Raw genomic sequence first — 23163 nt, 5'->3', positions numbered from 1 at the left:
TTCAGAGCTTCCCATCTCTGTGATCTGCTCCAGCTCTACAGCCATCCAAGATATGTGTCTCCTCTAACTCTGGTGACCTGTGCATCCCCAGAATTCTTTGCTCAACCACTGGCTTCTGTATTTTCAGCTGCTGGAGCCCCGAGCTCTGGAACTCCCCCACAAATTTGCGAGTCTCTGCGTGTCAAAGACGCTGCTTAAAATCTACTACTATGACCAGGTTTTGGTCACCTGTCTTCATAACTCTTCTGGTTCAGTGTTGCATTGGGTTTATTAACAGGCCTGTGAAGTACGTTTAGACATTTTACTCGATTTAAGATACTAAGTGAAAGGAGAATTGTTGTTCCCTCTGGCCTACCTCCAAAGTGGTCCTACGAAGCCTGTTGCAGTAGCTGTACAACTCCTCTTGGCCCTCAGCTGAGCTGAATTCCTTCAGCTTCTCCTGCTCCATCTCGTCAGGTGAAAAGTACGACAAGAGTTCGAAGAAGGAACGTCGCGGGACACAGTTAATATCCAGATAACGTTCCACCAGGTACTGAATTGTACAGGGTTGAGGCAATCGAGTAGGAAGAGCTATTGCTGGACACAGAAAGTGTGGGATGTCAATCACAGCAGCAGGAGGTTCAAAGGCAGGTGTGATTGCAAATTACAATGAAGCTGATCCCTCATCACATCTTACTCCCTACATTTACAACTGGATAATGGATAGGTTAGGTGAATGGGCCAAAAATTTGGTAGATGGGGTTAAATGTGTATAAGTGTGAGGTTATACATTTTAGTCAGAAAAATGGAAGGCAAATGATCTAAATGGAGAGAAAGAGTGTTTCAGTGCAGAGGGAACAGTGTCCTGGTGCACGAATCGTAGAAAACTAGTGTGCAGGTACAGCAGGTTGTAAGGAAGAACATAAGAACATAAGAAATAGGAGCAGGAGTAGGCCATCCAGCCCTTCGAGCCTGCCCCGCCATTCAATAAGATCATGGCTGATCTGAAGTGGATCAGTTCCACTTTCCCGCCCTCTCCCCATAACCCTTAATCCCCTCTCCTATCAAAAACCCATCAACCCGCGTCTTAAAAATATTTAGCGAGGCAGCCTCCACCACTTCAACGGGCAGAGAATTCCAGAGATTCACCACCCTTTGAGTGAAGAAGTTCCTCCTCAACTCCGTTCTAAACCGCCCCCCTTTTATCTTGAGGCTGCGCCCCCTAGTCCTACTGTCTTTTTTGAGCGGGAAGAGTCTTTCCACCTCTATCCTATCCATCCCATTCATCATCTTATACGTCTCAATGAGATCTCCCCTCATTCTTCTAAACTCTAACGAGTACAAGCCTAATCTATTCAGCCTCTCCTCATAGCTCAACCCCCTCAACTCCGGTATCAGCCTAGTAAACCTCCTCTGCACTCCCTCCAAGGCCAAAATATCTTTGCGCAGGTGCGGCGCCCAAAAATGCACACGGTACTCCAGTTGCGGCCTCACCAATGCCCTATACAGCTGCAGCAAGACCTCCCTACTTTTATATTCAATCCCCCTCACTACGAAGGCCAGCATCCCATTCGCCTTCCTGACCAACTGTTGCACCTGCAAGCTGGGTTTTTGCGACTCATGCACAAGGACCCCGAGGTCCCTCTGCACCGTCGCCTGCTGCAGTTTTTCGCCCTGTAAGTAATAGTCCTTCCTACCATTCTTCCTACCAAAGTGGACCACCTCACACTTGCCAATGGAAGGCAAATGGAATTTTGGCATTTATTGCCATTGAAGAGATTATAAAAGTAGGGATGTGTTGCTGCAACTATACGAAGCATTGGTGAGACTGCACCAGTATTGTGCACAGTTATAGAACATTGAACCCTACAGTGCAGGAAGAGGCCCTTTGGCCCATCGAGTCTGCACCAACCACAATCCCACCCAGGCCCTACTCCCGCATACCCTTACACATTTACTTGCTGATCCCTCTAACCTACACACCCCAGGACACTAAGGGGCAATTTTAGCATGGCCAATCAACCTAACCCGCACACCTTTGGACTGTGGGAGGAAACCAGAGCACCCGGAGGAAACCCACGCAGACACGAGGAGAACATGCAAACTTCACACACAGTGACCTGAGCCGGGAATCGAACCCAGGACCCTGGAGTTGTGAAGCAGCGGTGCTAACCCACTGTGCTACCGTGCCACCCCATGGTCCCTTTATTTGTGGAAGGATGTAGTGACATTAGAGGCAGTTCAGAGAAGGTTCACCAGATTGAATCCAGACGTGAGTGGTTTGTCTTATGAAGAGAGATTGAGCAGTTTAGGCCTACACTCTAGAGTTTAGAAGTATGAGAGATCTAATTGAGGTATACAAGATAATAAAAGATATTAACAAAGTAGGAAGCTGATGCTTCCTCTTGGGCGCTAATCTAAAACAAAAGGCCACAGTTTTAGCATAAGGGGGTGACAAATTCAAAAATGAAATAAGGAGAAATTACTACTCTGTAAGCGCTGTGACCAATGTGGTGGGTGCTGGGACACTGAGTAAGTTTGAGGACATAAACAGATTTCTAATTAATGACGGGTTAAAGGGTGACGGAGAATGGACAAGAAACTGGAATTAAGGCTGAGATGAGATCAGGCTCGAGGGGCTGAATTGCCCACTTCTGTTCCGAGTTCATATATTCTTATATTGATTGTTTTGGAATGGGGAGAAGTATAATTTGGATGCCAGAGGGAGGTTTTTCACACAGAGGGTTGTGGGGGTATGGAATGCACTGCCAAGTAAGGTGGTGGAGGCAGGCACGTTGGACTTGTTTAAGGTTTACTTACATAGACACGAGTGAAACAGGGATGGAGGGTTATAGGAGACTGTTTTAAATAAGGGTCAGAGCCTTGGGGTGTTCCAGGAAATCTAATGCCACATGTGTTGATGTTTTGTCTCTTTTACTCCGCAGGTGTGTCAGTCCACCTTGTTGTCTAACGAGGGGCATACACACGGTGGGTCGTGCGTGGGCTGCTCTTGGATGTTTCGAGAGTGGTCTAGTACTTTGCGTCGTTAGTGTGTGCTTAAGACTGGACCAGCAGATGGGCACCACAACAGCTCAGTGACTATCACTGTTGGTGTGCAGATACATGGATTTGGGCCGGTGTCTGTGGGAGTTTGCGCATTCTCCCCGTGCTTGCGTGGGTTTCCTCCGGGTGCTCCGGTTTCCTCCCACACCCCAAAGATGTGCTCTTAGGCTGATTGGTGTAACAAATTGTCCCTAAATTATCCTCCCCTGAATCTGGTTTCCAATGGGGGTACCATAAGCATAGACATGGGTCAAGGGAGGTGTAGGAAAAATGCTTTGTTAAGATGGCAGCGCGGGCTCGTTGGGCCGAAGGGCCCGTTTCCCGTGCTGTGCTGTTCTTTGTTCTTTGATACAGATTGTCTCAGCTGTCAAAATGTGAGCAGATTTTTCAGAGCAGGTAGTTGGATATGGATTGGGCTTGAAGCCAATGAGATATGCCGAATAAAAATCTTCTTTTTTCCCAGCTTTGTAGTTACACAGTGTCAGCCAGGAAGGGATAAGGCCTCGGAGTAGAACTGGATAATTGTAATCATACTCAGTTAACACACTGTGACAGAGGTATGAATTGTGAGTACCCCCTTTTACTTGTTGATAAACATGACTGCAAGAATACTTTAATAGCAGAGGGCTGGTTTATTTTTTGGAAAGGTCTGTCCTTTATTCAGAATGCTTTGCGTTAGGCTCGGTGAATAAATGCCACTTTTAACATTTGCATTCAATACTAGCCAACAATCAGTGAAGAGGATATCCAACCTGCATCATTGGGTTTCAGCAGGAACGTCTGGCGTGGATCGAGTCGGAGGAGCTGACAGAACTGCTCCACACTCTCCCGTGAGTTTCTCGGTTCAATCATGGCCACATCCCCTGCTGAGTACCTGTGGGCCAAAAGAGAAAATTAACTAGGGGAGGGTTGCAGAGCCAAGGTGGTAACCCTGAGTTCTGAAAACAATACACTGATGAAGCCTCAGCAGGAGCATAACGTCCTGCTCTGGGATCCAAGGACATAGAGAGCTTGGAGAGGAAGCAATGGGATAATGGTGCCCAGCTTAAGAACTTTCAGTTGCATGGATAAAGCGCAGAAGCCAGGGTTGTTCTCCTTGAAACAGGGAAGATTAAGGGGAGATTTGGTTGAGGCTCTCAAAATTACGAAGGGTGCTGATACTGGAAACAGAATAAATAAGGAAAAAGTGTCAGTAACCAGAGAACACAGATTTACGGGCACTGGCCAAAGAAACAGGAGAGATATGGCACAATTTCTTGACGTAGTGCGTTATTCCAAACTGAAAGGTGCTGCCAGGGATTTCAGAGAGGGTGGATTCAATATTAGCTTCTAAAGTGAACCGGATAAACGCTTGAAATGAAAACAATTCCAAGACCAGAGGGAGAGAGGAAGACTACAGGGTGAAATAAAATAAAAACAAAAACAGCTGCAAAAAGGCCAGTGAACATTCTTCAGGACAGGGAAAAGAGATCCAACTGATTTTAAACAAGTGAAAGATTAACGAATAGATTACAGTTAGGTGGGCGCCGTACTGTCAGAGGGTCAGTGCTGAGGGAGTGCAGCACTGTCAGAGGGTCAGTGCTGAGGGAGTGCCGCACAGTCAGAGGGTCAGTGCTGAGGGAGTGCCACACTGTCAGAGGGTCAGTGCTGAGGGGGCGCCGCACTGTCAGAGGGTCAGTGCTGAGGGGGCGCCGCACTGTCAGAGGGTCAGTGCTGAGGGAGTGCCGCACTGTCAGAGGGTCAGTGCTGAGGGAGTGCCGCACTGTCAGAGGGTCAGTGCTGAGGGAGTGCCGCACTGTCAGAGGGTCAGTGCTGAGGGAGTGCCGCACTGTCAGAGGGTCAGTGCTGAGGGAGCGCCGCACTGTCAGGGGGTCAGTGCTGAGGGGGCGCCGCACTGTCAGGGGGTCAGTGCTGAGGGAGCGCCGCACTGTCAGAGGGTCAGTGCTGAGGGGGTGCCGCACTAACACGTGCACTGTGTCATGGGGGTTGAAAAGAATGGAATAACTCCCTAGTTAACATTATACTGGGTATTTGAATGTTAATCAGTAGCCCCTGTATGGGACGCTGCTGAGGTAATAGAGATCAGGTACCGCAGTCTCTGCGCAGCCTGCTCGGTGCACTCGACAGTGTTTTCAAGTTCTATTTGTTTCTCTGAGAACAGAATCAGACATTTCTTACTCAATGCCAGAGCCACTAATATCAAAGGTAATGAGCCGCACATCCTGGAAGTGACTTTCATCTGTGACCCTATCATTGGAGATTATCCGTGCAGGAAATGGGCAGAGCCGTGAAGGTGGGCTTTTAGTTTGTATGTTTGTATCACATGCTGTCACTGAGATACCATTGGCTCCATCATCCTCAAACTGAAAGCTGTACTTTGATGGCAATCTACGCAAAGAAAAAGACGAAGTCAGTGATATGCAAATCACAACATTACAAACACAAGAATGCAAATAGTTGCAACACACACAAGCTAAATGTCCGTAATAAATCCCATCTTTACCACCATCCCAGCACACTCAATACCACTCTTGTATATGTTACCTCCCCTCTTGCTGTCCACCCGATGAAATCTGGGGGGAGGCAGTGATGTAGTGGTACTGTCGCTGGATAAGTAATCCAGGGACCCAGGTTCGAATCCCACCACGGCAGATTGTGAAATTGGAGTTTAATAAAACTCTGGAATGGCCTAATGATGACCACAAAATCATTTTTGCTTGTCGTAAAAACCTATCTGGTTTACTAATGTCCTTTAGGGAAGGAAATCTGCCGTCCCTACCTGGTCTGGCCTACATGTGACTCCAGAGCCACAACAATGTGGCACTGTGAGGCAGCAATGCTAACCACTGTGCCACCCCAGTGATCCAGAATTTGGTCAAGAATCCACTCAGCTTTGAATTGATGAAACACAAGATTGCGGTTCTCTCCCTCCTCACTCTGCTGTACTCACATGACGTCATCACCAAGCACTCTTAGCCCTGGCGGCAGGGGGTAGATAGTCAATGCTTGCTCCCAGAACTGCTTTAACCAAGGATCAATTACCGCATCGGGTCTGGGCAGGAGAAAGAAGTTACATCGAGGTCAATACATCACTCTGGAGAAAGATCTTTAAACCAGGAGTGTCAAACTCAAATGACCCAAAGGAGTCAAATTGCTTTGTGTGAAAGTAGTTACCAATATTGTTTTACAAAAGAGATATCCTTAAAGATGTGCGTACTGAGGCGGAGATATTCCAAGTAGAAGAATTTTAAAAAGCTAGATTTGAGCATTACAATAGCAAATAAACTCAAATACTTAAGCAAAGAAAGAATAAATGATAAACATAACAGATGAACTATGTAGTTGATCTTCTCATACTTGCCATATATATCAATGTAGCATGTTTCAGTGTTTTTTAATGTTGCATTCTTTAGCAACAGAATCAGTTTGCAAATTTATTAAGCATAAAGGCTTTTCACTTGCTTCAGTAAAAAAGTACAAGTATTTCCATTTGTCTAAAAATGCAGGACACTGTTTATCTACTTTTCTCTTCACGGACATGGCTAAGTATATTTTCGTATGACAAATACGAGTAAGCTATTGACATATGCACAAATGCCCTTACTGATTCCCAGTTAGAAGCCTGCCCAGCACTGAGGCTTCTGCTCAGGAGCTGAGTGCACCCCTAGCCGTGCCTGTGCAGTTTGTTGTACTGCGCCTGCTCAAACTCTGCATCACCAATTAATATTTGTACCCACAAAACTGATGGCCATTTTATAAAATGTTCAGTGGTCCACATGGCCCGATTCAGTCAGAGCCACACTTCTGCTGTAAACTGGTCTGGTAACAGATGGTGTGACCACTTCATCAGAAAACAGCTCAAATTACATGAAATGGGCAGATTTAATCAAATAGGGCAACGACAGGAATGTGTGTACTGATGAAACTGAGACATTGTTGGACACCAATATGAGGCTCAGTAGCTCACATGAGGAATAACGGATACTTGGGAGCAAGCCGCAGGCAGTAATCTAATCAAAGATGCAGAATACTGGTTAAGACAACAGCTTATAGGCTGGTGTTCAACTGAACAGTTTGTGTAACATGATTAACTGGAGTGGTAAAGGTCACATTGATGAGGAGCTGTCATTAAATAATGGCCTTGTTTTATTTATAAGCCAAATGGAGCTTTGTTCTGAAGTTTAGTCTGTGTGATAGAGGGAGAATGCAGTAAAACATTCGCAAAGCAATACCTGTGCCTCCTTACCAAGCTTCAGCTTTGTATAGAATTATCGTAATTTTGATATTACACTTCAAGCATTCCCATTCTGCTGCTAGTGCATCTTGATTTTAGTTTCCTTATCACCACGTGTGTGCAGCTCATGTTCCCAAACTGCATAAAGTATCTCCCCCAGCACCCAGTACGAATGGTGAGTGAATGACCCACATAGAGGGGATTGCTATATCAAGACATTAAGTGTTGGTCCATTAATACCAAATAGTCATTTCTAAGCTTCAATGTCAGCAACTTTACAAAGTACATTCAATTAAACTCAAAAGTAGTCACTGCGTAGACTACAAAGTAAGCAGGTTGGGAATGGGAGCTGAGGGAGAAATGACTCAGTGCTGAGGCAGATCTGAGATCACACTGGACCTTCACCCTCACTTGGTACAATGCTTTTAGCTGGTGGCGAACCTGCTTCATTAACCAATCAGCGTGTTTGAAAGACGCAGAGGACAGTCTTACCCCAGGTCATGCTGGTCATCGCCCAGTCCCACAGGCAGTAATCCATTGGATCCCAGCTGATTCAAACGTTTACTCAGCTTCTTGGCAACAAAGTTAAACCTGTAATTTACCATAAAAAAGTCATTTTTTTTTAAACAGAAAAGCAAGTCATTTAAAAATGCTATTCAAGTTCATACAAAGTTCCTCACTTGTAGTATTGGCAGTTAGATTATTCACAAGTCTACACAGAATCATGTAGTTTTTTTATTTATTCATGAAATGTGGGTATCACTGGCTGGGCCAGCATTTATTGCCCTTGAGAAGGGGGTGGTGAGCTGCCTTCTTAAACCGCTGCAGTCCCTGGGGTGTAGGGATTGTTTGATTTCAGGATTTTGACCCAGCGACACTGAAGGATTAGCAATATATTTCCAAGCCAGGGTGGTGAGTGACTTAGGAGGGAATTTCCAGGTGGCGGTGTTCCCAAATGTTTGCTGCCCTTGTCCTTCTGGATGGTTGTGGTCATGGGTTTGGAAGGTGCTATCAAATGAGCGTTGTAAGTTCCTGCTGATGGTACACACGGCTTCCACTGTGCATCAGTGTGAAGGCAGTTAACATTTATGGATACGTGCCAGTCAAGCAGGCTATTTGGCTTGGATGGTATCAAGCTACTTGAGTGTTGTTGGAGCCGCACTCAGTCAGGCAAGTGGAGAATAATCCATTACACTCCTGACTTGAACCTTGTAGATGGTGGACAGGGGAGCCAAAAGGTGAATTGTTGCTGCAGGATTCCTAGCCTCTGACCTGCGCTTGTAGCCACTGTATTTTATGTGGCTGGTCCGGTTCAGTTTCTGGTCAATGGTAACCCTCAGGATGTTGATAGTGGGGGATTCAGCGATGGTAATGCCATTTAATGTCTAAATCTCCTGGAACTATAGAGTGGTGATATTAGGGATCTTTAATTACCCAAATATGAATTGGGATAACAATAGGGTAAAGGGAAAGGAAGGATACGGATCCCTAATAAAAGGTTCAGGAGAATTTCCTTTACCGGCAAGTTCTTGATCCAACTTGGAAAGTGGGCTGACTTACTGCTAGGATACTGCTCCACATCCAGTGGCCAGTGCCCAGCATCCTGCGTCAACTTTAACCGTGGGCACCGGCAGGTTATTTGACTGCAGCAGGCTTTTCCCCATCCCGGACATTTCCTGACCTGGTCACTGGAGCAAGTATTGGAGTCATGAGTGATCTTACTATTAGCTGCCTAACTATCCCTGCTAATCCATCACACACAGGGATATTCCTGTCCTGTAGATTTCAGCTTCTTCTAGTGTAAACCCACAGAACTTACCAAGCAACAGGATTCTTTAAAACCCCTCGTTCACAGATTTGGGGAGGAGGCAGACAGCTTTGACTGACTGTACCCTGAGGTTGATGCACTTCCTCGCATGGCCTCAAGCAGCTGACAGTCGCTGACCCATCATTCACCAAAGACTTCCCAATCGTTTAAAAATGATCATTAGTGGTTAAACCCACTCTCCATAAACTCACCATTCAACTTACTTAGGGTAGGAGGAATCTCCAAGACCTAAGACAGCACAATCCATCAGGGAGAGGGAGGTTGCAGGAAGATTCCGTCGGAAAATAAACCGCCAGAATTTCTACAGGACAAAGAGAGAGAGATAGTCTGGATCAAATCAATCACAGTCAGTGAGGATAGGGGAATGGGGAGAGGGAAAGGGACAGTGAAGGATTATGGGGAAGTTGGGGGGGTGGTGGACAGTAACAATTTTATGACAATAAAAGTGTGAGCTATCGTTAAGTGTGTACAACAGGACATGACAGTTCAGCTTTGATTGTCCACACTCAGTGACACTAATATTTGCTGGAAGAAAGTGTAGGAAGACAAAAATATGGCTGAAAAATCCAGCAAGGCTTGAAACACAGATCCTTATGAATTTAAACATCAAATCTCAATACACTTTTTTCTTTCTGTTTCCCACCGGACAATCGATTGAAGTGATTGATGAGTTGGCTGCTGGCAGGTAGAAAAATTCTTCAGAACATTGCCCAGGAACCAGGATGTCGGCAGATTGCAGACTGTGATCATAGATCATAGAACCCTCCAGTGCAGAAAGAGGCCCATCGAGTCTGCACCGAACACAATCCCACACAGGCCCTACCCCCATATCCCTACATATTATACCCACTAATCCCTCTAACCTACACATCCCTGGACACTAAGGGGCAATGTCCTAGCAATGACCAATCAACCTAACCCGCGCATCTTTGGACTGTGGGAGGAAACCGGAGTACCCGGACGAAACCCACGCAGACATGAGGAGAATGTGCAAACTCCACACAGACAACCACATTGTGGCTGGGAAAGGCCATGACGTGCAGGAGAATCAGAAAAATTAACTTCATAAATCACTGATTCACCCTATACTGGAGTATTGTGTCCAGTTCCAGGCACCACACTTTCAGGAAGGTGTGAAGGCATTGGAGAAAGTGCAGAAAGGTTTAGTGAGAACGGTTTCAGTAATGAAGATTACTGGACTGGAAAAGGTGGGGTTGTTTTGCTTGGAGAAGACAAGGTCGAAAGGAGATTTGATCGAGATGTTCAAGATCATGAGGGAGCTGGACAGAATAAATTGGGAGAAACTGTTCCCAATCCATTGGTGGAAGGATGGAGAATCAGAGGGCACAGATTGAAGATAATTGGCAAAAGAAGCATTGGAGACATGGGGAGAAACTTTCTTAGGCAGCAAGTGGTTAGAATCTGGAATACACAACCTGAGAGTGACGTAGAGGCTGATTCAATTAAGGCTTTCTGAAGAGAATTAAATGATTGACTGAAAAAGAGGAATGTTGTAGAGTATGGGGTAACTGTGGGGGTGTGACTTTGGGTGAAGTGCTCCTGCAAAGGTCCAGCACAAAGGTGGCTGGCTGAATGGCCTCCTCTGCGCTGTGATTATTCTGAATGGCAGGAGGAAGAGAGAAAGTGGCAACAATGGGCAGGGAGAGAGTGTGGGGGCCACGCTCAGATGGGCAGGGAGAGGGTGTGGGGGCCACGCTCAGATGTAGGAAGGGGCTACAATCGGCAAAGGGAGAGAAAGGGAGGCAATGATTGGCAGAGAGAGAGGGAAGGAGACAGATTGTACGAGTGGCAGGAGTGATAGAGTAAGGTTATGGTCAAAAGGTTGGAGACAGAGAGGCTGTGATCAGAAAGAGAGAGAGAGGAGGGACTGAAGGAGGGAGGAGGGGGAGGAGAAGCTGCAAATAGCTGAAGGGAGATAGAGGCCAAAAGGCTGGGCAGGGGGCAAGGGGGAATAAGTACTGCAACATTCCTGTTCCACTTGGCCCACAGGCAGTGCTATAAAATCACTTTAGCTTCTAGAACTGCTGCCTCCCTTTCACTCTGAGTTTCTGGAGCCCTGAGAAACCTGGCCAGTGTTGTGCCAGCCTGATTTAAATATATTAATGAAAATCCAGGCTCTCCAAGATGGGACTGTCACAGGCCTTGCTACCCACTGTCAGCAAAATGGTGGCAGGTACACGCGTGTCCAGCCACGATCACATTTTTGACAGTTTAAAGCTCCTTCCGCCATCTCCAACCAGGAACTGTCTGTATTGTGTGGATAATGTCAGGGCCTCTCTTACCCAATGCCACTGGTTTTCACGTCATAATTCCTCACACTGACGTGACTGAGGAATATCCTGGTTTCAGTCTGTCCACATGTATGTCTCCTGTATGGACAGGAGTTGTATTGCACTGTATGGACAGAAGGCAAATGGAATGTTGGCCTTTATCGCGAGGGGGATTGAATATAAAAGCAGGGAGGTCTTGCTGCAACTGTACAAGGCACTGGTGAGGCTGCAGCTGGAGTACTGTGTGCAGTTTTGGTCCCCATATTTGCAAAAGGATATATTGGCCTCGGGGGGAGTACAGAGAAGGTTCACTAGGCTGAGGCCGGAGATGAGGGTGTTAGCCTATGAAGAGAGATTGAATAGACTGGGTCTGTACTCGTTGGAGTTTAGAAGGATGAGGGGGGATCTTATAGAGGCTTACAAAATAATGAAGGGGCTAGATAGGGTAGAGGTAGAGAGATTCTTCCCGCGTAGAAAGGGTAGCAGAACTAGAGGGCACAGCATCAAAATAGGGGGTGGGGGGGCAGCCGTTTAGATCAGAGTTGAGGAGGAACTTCTTCACTCAAAGGGTGGTGAATCTCTGGAATTCTCTGCCCATTGAAGTGGTGGAGGCTGCCTCGCTAAATATATTTAAGTCACGGGTAGATAGGTTTCTGATAGACAAGGGGATTAAGGGTTATGGGGAGAAAGCGGGAAAGTGGAACTGATCCACTTCAGATCAGCCATAATCTTATTGAATGGCGGGGCAGGCTCGAAGGGCTAGATGGCCTACTCCTGCTCCTATTTCTTATGTTCTTATGTATTCAGTTCTCAGACTGTACCAGGATTGCACAGTGTTTTGGGAGAGGAATATTGTCCTCTTAATGATAGTGTACATATTCTGCACTGCATGAAACTTATTGATGGCTGATGTCACCCAAACATTCTACAACCCAGCAAATGCCTCTTTAGCTGCATTCTACTTAAATTTAGCCCTGAAAGTTCAGGGTCCTGTTCTCCCAGCTGCTGAGAGGTGGTTTCAGCTGGTGTTACTGTACCTTCATGTTGTCTGGAGGTTCACCTTGGCCAGTGGTGGAGCACACAAATACCACCAGGGGCTCCTGGATCAGATCAGCCTGAGCCGGAAGGAAAAGAACAATTAGAACTTCAGAGCAACAAGCACAACTCGAGAGCACAGAAGATGAAGATCTGCAGGCAGGGTGAGTTCACAGGCGTGACTGTCCCATTTCAGCGATAGCTCCAGCAGTAAGTACCACAGAGCTGCTTTGTACATCTGCACTTCAAGAATATCAGTAGAAATTGCAACCGCAACAACCCGCATTTCTGTAGCACATTTAACATCATTAAGGCAACTCACAGGTTACCAAACAAAACTGGATATCGAAGCACATAAGGAGATATTAGGAGACACGAAACTTGATCAAAAGTAGATCTCAAAGAGCATTTTGGAGGAGAGGGAAGAATTAGAGGTGGAGAGGTTTTGGGAGAGAATTTCAGAGCTTGAAAGCAAGAGATGGTGGAGTGTTAGGGATGCTCGTGAAGCCAAAACTGGGAGAATGCAGAGATTTCAGAGAGATACAGCATTGGGAAATCACATGATAGAAAGGGCTAGGGAGAGGTTTGACAATCAGTCTAAGAATTCAATAACAGGGGTGGTGCCGAACTGGGAAGTAACCACAAGCAGTGACCACCGAGGTGATAAGCAAATGAAACCTGGAACGTAGAATACATTCTACAGAGTTTAGACAACCGAGAGATTACTACCTTTGCAGTCCATTATCATATTGCTATTTGTGGGAGCTTACTGTGTGTAAATTGGTGACAGAGTTTCCTGCACTATAACACTGCCTACACTTCAGAAGGACTGCATTGGCTGTAAAGTGCTTTGGGTTGCCTCCAGGTCATGAATTGGACATATAAAATACACATCTTTCTTTACTATTTTGAGCTTCAGGATGTCCCAAAGCACTTCACAACCATTTTTTGAAGTGTCCTCATTCTTTTCCGACACACTTCACCCTCACAAGTGTGCCTCTGACATACTGCCACGGCATCTCGCATCTCCGGTAGCGAGCACAGCTTGGGAGAGATCCAGTCAGAGGTTGGCCCAATCCATCTCCATCATCAATACTCACGATTGTGTAACTATCCAACGGCATCACTCTGCACTTGAAGTGCCGCCGTACTCCTTCCCTCCCGATCCGTTCAGCCACATCTTGCGCTGTGCCAGTCTGACTCCCGAATAACACCAACAGCTTCCGTTCAACCATCTACAAGGAAACGGTGAAACACAGCGTGAGAGGCTGGGGGAGGGTTAACTGGAGCCTGCACATCCCTGAGCTGCCAGCAGATGTACTTGCTTAACTTCCTGAAAGTAACAGCTATCCCTCACTTAGTGATTCTAACACATTCCGAAAAAACAGAGTGCAAAACAAAATTCACGTTGACATGAGAAAACACGTGGGTTTCAATCCTGACTTTAACTTTTACATCAAAAACCTATCTGCTGCCTTGAAATTAACTGGCCCAAAAATTTTTATTAAGCCACAAAATCCCAATAATTTAAAATCTTACTAACTCTGTCCATTTACCTGCTGACTCTCGCCAACCCAACTCTCCTGAATGTCAATCCTCCCTGCTTCTCTCTCCCCAACTCCTGCATTCCAATTCCTGCTCTCCTCCCAATTCTCTCATTCACCCTTTCCCTTGCCACTGCTCCTGATTGCCAACCCTCCCACTCGCCGCCACCACCCTCTCCAACACTCCTACTCACTGTTTTCTTCTCCAACTTCCCCTCGCTCGCTGCAGCCCTCTCCCGATCCCTTTCGGTGAGCGATGACTCGGGAGAGGGGCGGAGAGAGGCAGGAAGTGAGTGAGGTAGCGAGAGGAGCTGCGAGCGGGTGGGAGTGGGACACGGGGTTAGGAATCGGTGACTGGGAGAATCAGGGGGGAAAAGTGGTGAGTGTGAGAGGTGGCAAGCAGGAGGGTCAGCAAATGGTAGGGAAGAGACGAACAGAAAGCTGTGGCAAGCAACAAGAAGGGGTGAATGGCAATGTGTTAAATAATTCCGTGCCTTTTGGTGAAATTAAAATGAAGATGCAACTATTTTCTTTGCTGGAGAAAGTTTACTGACATAGTTCACAGTCCACACCATCCCAAACCACCAGTGCCCCAGCTATCCCCGTTTATAGGTGTACAAATACCCATCACCTGTTTAACAATGTGCTTGGCATTAAACCTCAACAACGTGTTCAATAAGATACTGACACAGGGAAGGAGTTCGTCGGAGGGTGAGTGAGAGGTAAATATGCAAAGTAGCAGCTTAATTATAAAAACAACCAGGCATGCTCAATAACTATATTAAAATGAAAACCCAGACAGTGTTATTCAGTGAATGTACAAACTGTGCTGAAACAAAGAAATGCTATTCAAATGCATTTTAAATAGGCGTTATCTGTACATCAGAGTGAAAATAAAAGATTGAGAGCAGTGCAGAAATATCACGACTGAAGCCTGAACAGATTACAAGCATCAACAGCAGTGAGATAGTGTATTCTTTATATTTTATTAAACATTCTGGCATTCCTCAGGGATGGCACGGTAGCACAGCGCCAGAGAACTGGGTTCAATTCTGGGTCTGTGTGGAGTTTGCACATTCTCCCCTTGTCTGTGTGGGTTTCCTCTGGATGCTCCAGTTTCCTCCCTCAGTCCAAAAGATGTGCAGGTTTGGTGAACTGGCCATGCTAAATTGACCCTAGTGTCAGGGAGATCAGCAGGGTAAATATGTGAGGTTACAGGATGGGACTGTGGTCGGTGCTGACTCGATGGGCCAAATGGCCTCCTTCTGCACTGTAGGGATTCTATGATTCACTTTAAAATCTTTTTTTAATCGTCAAACAGTATTTGTTTTGATACAGCAGAAAGAATGACCCTGACATCAGGCTAATGGGTGTTCTTAAAGAATTACTAGCAATTACAACAAAACCACCAAGTCATAATGTAACGTTCTGTAAGTGACTTACAGTTTAGTCACAGTTATAGAATAAAGCATCCTGATCAGTTACCTTTCAATAATCAATAAAGTCAACTTCAGAATCTATTCTTTAAGAGGTCCCATTTCAGGAAATCCTAGGAGAGTAAACAGAAGGTTAATGGTAGAGAAATCATCAGTACTTGAAATACTCACAGGAAATACATGCAGCCTCACAACGAAATATTTCCAAGTTTCCTGAGGACACAAAACTAGGGAGTGAGAGTTGTGGGGAGGGTACAAAGAGGATTTAGACAGACTGACAACTGGGAAAGAACATAGCAGGTGGAATATGATGTGGGAAAAATGTGAATTTATCCACTTTGGTAGAAAAAAAACAGAAAGGTAGAGTGGATGTCCCTGTTCATGAGTCACTGAAAGCAAGCAATTTGGAAGGTAAATAGTCTGTTAGCATTCATCACAAGAGGATTTGACTTCAAGAATAAAGATGTCTTGCTGCAATAGTCATGATGTGGAGATGCCAGCATTGGACTGGGGTAAACACAGTAAAAAGTCTGACAACACCAGGTTCAAGTCCAACCGATTTATTTTGTCAGGTGAATGGAGAGTTCTGGCCTCAGACATTACATATAACAGCACATACAGTTTACAGATTACTGATTAGAATGTGAATCTTTACACCTAACCTGCTATTCAAGTCTTAAAGTGGCCGACAACGTGTGTGGAAGGAGCACTGATCACAGGTTAAAGAGATGTGTATTGTCTCCAGACAGTACAGTGAGTGAGGTTTTACAAACCCAGGCAAGTCATGGGGGTTACAGATAGTGTGACATGAACCCAAGATCCAAGAACCCAAGTTTACTATCAAATAAATCGGTTGAACTTAAACCTGGTGTTGTCAGACTTCTTACTGTTGCTGCAACAGTGCAGAGCATTGGTGAGACCGCACCTGGAGTGCTGTGTACAGTTTTGGTCTCATGACCTAAGGAAGGATACGCTGGCCATAAAAGGAGTATAACAAAGCTTTCCCAGACCAATTCCTGGGATGGAGGGATGTCCTGCGATGAGAGATTGAAGAGACAATCTAGGTGCAGGAAAGATCTTTCTTCTAGCTGAGGAGTCCAGAACAAGGAGACACAGTCGCTGAATAGAGAGCAAGCCATATAGGACCAAGATGAAGAGGAACTTGTTCAATCAGAGGGGTGGCGAATCTTTTGAATTCTCTACCCTAGAAGGCTATAGAGCTCAGTCATTGAGAATGTTCAAGATAAAAATCAATAGAGTCCTAGATATAGAAACTAGAAGCAGGAGGCGGCCATTTGGGTGTTGGAGACTGCTCCACCATTTATTTTGATCATAGCTGATCGTCAAATTCAATATCCTCATTCACCCCCTTACCCCCAGATCCCTTGATCCTTTAGACCTTAGATCGATATCAAATTCGTTCTTGAAATTACACATTTTGGCCTCAACTACTTCCTGAGGCAATGAATTTCACACATTCACCACATTCTGGGTGAAGAGATTTCTCCTTACCTAAGTTCCTAAAAGGTTTACCCCTTATCTTCAAACAATGACACCTAGTTCTGGGTTCACTGCTACCCCCTCCCCCACCCCCCTCCAACCACCACCACCACCACCACCAATGGGAAAATCCTTTCTGAATCTACTCTGTCTAACCTTATTAGAATTTTATAAATTTCTGTGAGATCCGCTCTCGCTTTTCTAAACTCTCCTCACATGACAGACCTGCCATCCCAGGAATCAGCCTGGTAAACCTTTGCTGAGCTCCCTCTATAGCAAGGACATCCTTTCTCAGATAAGGTCACCAAAACTACACAGTGCTCCAAGTGCAGCCTCACTAATATCCTACACAATTGCAGCAAAACGTTCCTGACCCTATACTCCAATCCTCTCGCTATGAAGGCCAACATACCATTTGCCTTTATTGTTCCTCCATGCCTACTTTCGGTGAGTGATGCACGAGGACTCCAAGGTCTTGTTGAGTACCCACCTCTCTCAATTTATACCCATTCAAGTAAGAATGTCTTCTTATTATTGCTACCAAAGTGGATAATCTCACATTTATCCACATTATACTGTATCTGCCATGCAGATGCCCACACATTCAGCCTGTCCAAATCAGACTGAAGCATCTCTGCATCCTCCTCACAGCTCACTCTCCCACCCAACTTTGTATCTTCTGCATTTTGGAGATAATACATTTAATTCTCTCTTCCAAATCATTAATATATAACTTGAATAGTTAGGTGCTTCCCTGCGGAACCTCACTAGTCACACTCTCCATTTGCCTACATGAGTGCAATACTCAACAAGCTCTACACCACTCAGGACAAAGCAGCCTGCTTGATTGCTACCCTTTCCATAAAATTCACTCCCTCCACCGCTGGCACACAGTATCTGCCATGTGTACCATTTACAAGATGCAGTACAGGAACTCACCAAGACTCCATCAGCAACATCTACCAAACCCATGACTGCTACCATCCAGAAGGAGAAGAGCAGCAGATACCTGGAACACCACCTCCTGGAGGTTCCCCTCCAAGCCACACACTATCCTGACTTGGAAATATATCTGTTTCTTCACTGTCGCTGGATCAAGATCCTGGAACTTTATTTTATAGCAGCACTGTGGGTGCAGTTAGACAACATGGATTGTTCAAGAAGGGCAACTCACCACCCCCTTCTCAAGGAGCAACTACAGATGGACAATAGATACTGGCCTAGTCAGTGATTCCCACATCCCATGAATAACTAAAAAAAAAACCTAAATTTGGGTGCAGAGGACATGATTTCAAAGATTGTAGTTGATGCAGAACTTGGAAGTATTGTGAAATGTGAGGAGGGTGAACAGACTCCAAGAGGATGTGAACAGGTTGGTGGGATGGGCAAACAAGTGGCAGATTAAATTTAATGTAGAGAAGTGCTACATTTTGGGAGTAAGAGTGAAGGGGCAACATAATCTTAAGGGTTCAATTCTAAAGGGGTGCAGGAACAGATGAGCTTGGGTGTCTATGTACACAGATCAATGAAGGTGGCAAGTCAGGTTGAAAAACTGGTTACGATAGCATGCAGGATCCCGGACTCCATAGAGGCATTGAATATAAATATAGCTGCCACGAGAGGACACAGGTTTAAGGTGCTGGGGAGTAGGTACAGAGGAGACGTCAGGGGTAAGTTTTTCACTCAGAGGGTGGTGAGTGAGTGGAATCGGCTGCCATCGCTGGTGGTAGAGGCGAACTCGCTGGGGTCTTTTTAAGAGACTTCTGGAAGAGTACATGGGATTTAATAGGATTGAGGGTTATAGGTAAACCCAGTAGGTAGAGATAAGATCAGTGCAACTTGTGGGCCGAAGGGCCTGTTTGTGCTGTAGTTTTTCTATGATTCTATGATAAAAGCGAGGAAATTATGGTGAATCTTTATAAAACACTGGTTCAGCCTTAACTGGAATATTGCATCCAAGTCTGGACACCACACTTTAGGATGTAAGGTCTGAGAAAGGATTCAGAAAAGGTTTCTGAGAATAATTGTGGAGATGAAGAATTTCAGTTATTTGGATTGACTAGGAAAGTTCTCCTTAGAGAAGAAAATGTTGAGAGATTTGATAGAGGTTTTTAAAATGATAAGGGGGATCTAGATAAGAGAAACTGTTCTCATAAGAACATAATAAGAACATAAGAAATAGGAGCAGGAGTAGGCCATCTAGCCCCTCGAGCCTGCCCCGCCATTCAATAAGATCATGGCTGATCTGTCGTGGCTCAGTTCCACATTCCCGCCCTCTCCCCATAATCCTTAATCCCCTCTCTTATCAAAAACCCATCAACCCGCGTCTTAAAAATATTTAGCGAGGCAGCCTCCACCACCTCAACGGGCAGAGAATTCCAGAGATTCACCACCCTTTGAGTGAAGAAGTTCCTCCTCAACTCCGTTCTAAACCGCCCCCCCTTTATCTTGAGGCTGTGCCTCGTTGACAAAAGGATGGAGAATCAGCCAACACAGATTTAAAGTGATTGGCAAAGAAAGCAATGATGGCAAAATGATTTTTACACAGAGGATTAGGAGCTGGAATTAATTTGTAAGATTCATAGAATATATTAAATTGAGGATGTTATATGAATTAGGGCTAACATTTTGGAATCTGATATTAACCACACTTTAAAGGCGAAATACTGCGGGTGCTGGAATCTGAAACATAAACGGAAAATGCTGGAGGAACTCTGCAGGTCTGACAGCATCTATGGAGAGAAAATAGAGCAATGACCAATTTTAGCAGAGGGGAGTGAGGCTCAGTAATAATCAATATGGCCCAACCAGATCTGGTGATAGATGGCAAAACTACTTCTGTTGAAGGTACACTTTAGGAGTTTCTGTTAGACTCAAAGCAGCAAAGATTGGGCCAATAGCAATGGAAAAGATTGGGATGGGAGAGAGTAAGGTTTTATTCAGGACCAGGGCATCAAATGTGAGCACAAGGGAAGGACTGAACAGGTCAGTGGCTGGAGTGCTGTGGAATATTGAGGGCCAATGGATGAGAGTTAGCAGTTTGAAAATGCAATTGTAAGTGACTCAGGCGGGATTTTTTAAAATCTCAGATTAAATGCAGAAACAACTGGGATTGGATGAACGTACAGGTATAATGATGATGAGAAATTAAAAAGCAAAGGCTTTGTCTGTGTTCAGGAGCTTGGGAGCAGAGGGGCCATGGCAGCTGCATGGTCAAGATGGGTTTCTTTCATTTATTTGCAGAATGCAGGCATCACTGGCTGGACAAGCATTTATTGCCCACCTCTTTGCCCTTAAAAAAGTGATGGTGAGCTTGAGCCACAGCTGAGTATGTTTTGGAGAGAATATAAGGAGAGTGGATAGACGGGACGTGAACTCAGATGGAAGGATAAGGGGAGCTAAGATGGAGAAGGAAATCACCAAGAAAAGCCAACCCGTGTTTGCATGGGTTTCCTCTGGGTGCTCCAGTTTCCTCCCACAGTCCAAAGGTAGAGTGGCCATGCTAAATTTCCCCTTGGTATCCCAAGATGTGTAGGTTAAGGGGGCTCATGGGGTAAATGCATGGGGTTAAAGCAATAGGGCGAGGTGGGGTGCCTGGCTAAGATGTTCTCTGACTCGATGGGCCGAATGGCTTCTGTTTACACTGTAGGGATTCTATGAAGAGAAGTGGCAGAAGGTGAGATGTTCAAAAAGAGGAAGAATGATAGTGACTTTTAAGGGGCATCTGGATAAATACATGAATAGGATGGGAATAGAAGGATATAGTCTCCAGAAGGGTTTTAGTTCAGACAGGCAGCATGGTTGGTGCAGGCTTGGAAGGCTGAAGCACCTGTTCCTGTGCTGTAATTTTCTTTGTTCTTTAAAGTACCAGAGGAGTGAGGGACAGGGAGATCAAGACATGATCTGCTGGTAAAGGCACACTATGACTGTGGTAGTTTGGGCCAGGTAGTTATTGAAAGATGTAGTCAGATAGAGAGGCATCAGTGAGGAGCAAGGTATGATCACTGTTATAATACCATATTCTCACAGGTATGGAGAAGTACCAGCTACAGTCACAATTACAGTAATTTCTCACACTAGAACATGGCTCATACAACATTAAATAAAGACATTCACAAGTATGGTAATTACTCATGCTCTGTTCTCAGTGTAATATTCATACATCTGTTATTCAAAGAAACAAACATTCGAATTAGAAGTAGGACATTTGGCTCCTCAACCTGCTTTACCAATCAATAAAGTCATAACTGATTTGTTTGTGTTGAATTCCACATTCCCCATTTATTACCTTACATTCTTGTTGGGCAAGGGAATCGATCTACCTTAAAAATATTCAGTGATCTAACTTCCATCGCCCTCTGAGGCTGAAAGTTGCAGTCACACAACCCTCACAAAGAAAAAAATTCTCCTCATCACTGTCCTATAAGGGCAACCCCTCATTTTAAAATGCCAAATACTATGCTAACTGCTGAAATACATTTTTAGTACTGTAACTACCCATTCATTGTCTCAAAAGTTGTACAGTGCTGTACACATCACAATCACCAATAACAAATACACGATAACTGACAACCTTATGACCACAAACTCTTAAATAATTATATCACCATAATACACAATCCAGCGTCAATAGCAACCTCACAATCATCAAAATGTGTACATCCTTCACATAGTAACTGCAAACTCATTATACAAACACTACCACAATAACTACTTCAAAAATACACACCCTACAATGATGTTCCGGATACTAATAAAAGCACATTCGTCAAGACAGTAATTACACAATACTCTAACAATTTTACATGGTATTGCAATGAAGAAATGCTTTCACACATTAACTAGTTGAAATGAGACCCTTAAGTTTTGTGGTATAGTACTTCACTCAGCACCACTATAGTCACCAACATAGTACTTCATTTTCACTTCTGTAAAACTCACTCTCACTTTCTCTTTTAGCAATAATTCATTTAAACTTTAGGTGTGTTCCATTTTGCTCTCCTTCTCATTATTCCTTAACTACTTACATTGGTTTTCCTCCCTACAGCGGTATCAACCCCTGACTGTTCTCATTGTCCTATACTATCCTGTAACTGTGAAACCACTCCCTTTTCAAAGGAGTAAAAATGGATTGTTTACCATTTCCTGGTGTTTACAATATTGTCCTGATACAACTGCTACCCACCTCACTCAATGTCTCACCCTGATCCTCTCCTCTTCTTTCCCATTCCCTGCTCTCTCCAGTTATTTCCACTCCCACCTTCTCCCCTTCCCAGTTATTCCCATTCCCAGTTACTGCTCTCTCTCCAGTTACTCCCATTCCCAGTTACTGCTCTCTCTCCAGTTACTCCCATTCCCAGTTACTGCTCTCTCTCCAGTTATTCCCATTCCCAGTTACTGCTCTCTCTCCAGTTACTCCCATTCCCAGTTACTGCTCTCTCTCCAGTTATTCCCATTCCCAGTTATTCCCAATCCCAGTTACTGCTCTCTCCAGTTATTCCCATTCCCAGTTACTGCTCTCTCTCCAGTTATTCCCATTCCCAGTTATTCCCAATCCCAGTTACTGCTCTCTCCAGTTATTCCCATTCCCAGTTATTCCCAATCCCAGTTACTGCTCTCTCCAGTTATTCCCAATCCCAGTTACTGCTCTCTCCAGTTATTCCCATTCCCAGTTATTCCCAATCCCAGTTACTGCTCTCTCTCCAGTTATTCCCATTCCCAGTTATTCCCATTCCCAGTTACTGCTCTCTCCAGTTATTCCCATTCCCAGTTATTCCCAATCCCAGTTACTGCTCTCTCTCCAGTTATTCCCATTCCCAGTTACTGCTCTCTCCAGTTATTCCCATTCCCAGTTATTCCCAATCCCAGTCACTGCTCTCTCCAGGTCACTCACTCAGTCTCTCAGGGATTTTGCGACACTCTCGCTGCCGGATTCCGGGTTCTCGCGAGAACTGGAACTGCGGCTGCGCGACCGGGAGGCGCGGCCTGGAGCCCGGGAGAAGCCTGAGAGAGAGAGAGAGAGAGGTAAGGGAGAGAGGGAGAGAGGGGAAGGTGGGTGAGGGAGAGAGAGGGAGAGAGGGGAAGGTGGGTGAGGGAGAGAGAGGGAGAGAGGGGAAGGTGGGTGAGGGAGAGAGAGGGAGAGAGGGGAAGGTGGGTGAGGGAGAGAGAGGGAGGGGGGAAGGTGGGAGAGGGAGAGGGGGGGGGTGCTGGGGGGGAGACAGAGAGAGAGAGAGAGAGCCCTGTGAGGCAGAGA

General features: G+C 45.3%; 1 protein-coding gene across 4 annotated transcripts in view; it reads right to left on the bottom strand.

Annotated features, from left to right (window-relative positions):
• ndor1 (NADPH dependent diflavin oxidoreductase 1) overlaps positions 1-22901 on the bottom strand; it is a 38155-nt gene extending 15254 nt beyond the window's left edge. The window contains exons 1-10 of one of the 4 annotated variants that reach the window (XM_080212062.1): positions 22804-22901; positions 15460-15523; positions 13531-13665; positions 12433-12510; positions 9308-9405; positions 7769-7867; positions 5993-6094; positions 5221-5430; positions 3795-3916; positions 356-576 (exon numbers count right to left, since the gene is read on the bottom strand). In XM_080212062.1, the coding sequence (XP_080068188.1) occupies positions 356-576; positions 3795-3916; positions 5221-5430; positions 5993-6094; positions 7769-7867; positions 9308-9405; positions 12433-12510; positions 13531-13665 (1065 nt within the window). In that variant the 5' untranslated portion in view covers positions 15460-15523; positions 22804-22901. The other 3 variants (XM_080212061.1, XM_080212063.1, XM_080212064.1) reach the window with 3 other exon arrangements.
• Positions 22902-23163: the final 262 nt, after the last annotated feature.

Source organism: Carcharhinus amblyrhynchos, chromosome 25 (genome assembly GCF_965287045.1).
Source record: "Carcharhinus amblyrhynchos chromosome 25, sCarAmb.v2.hapA, whole genome shotgun sequence".
NCBI lineage: Eukaryota > Metazoa > Chordata > Chondrichthyes > Carcharhiniformes > Carcharhinidae > Carcharhinus > Carcharhinus amblyrhynchos.
This window is presented reverse-complemented; position numbering and strand designations above follow the sequence as displayed.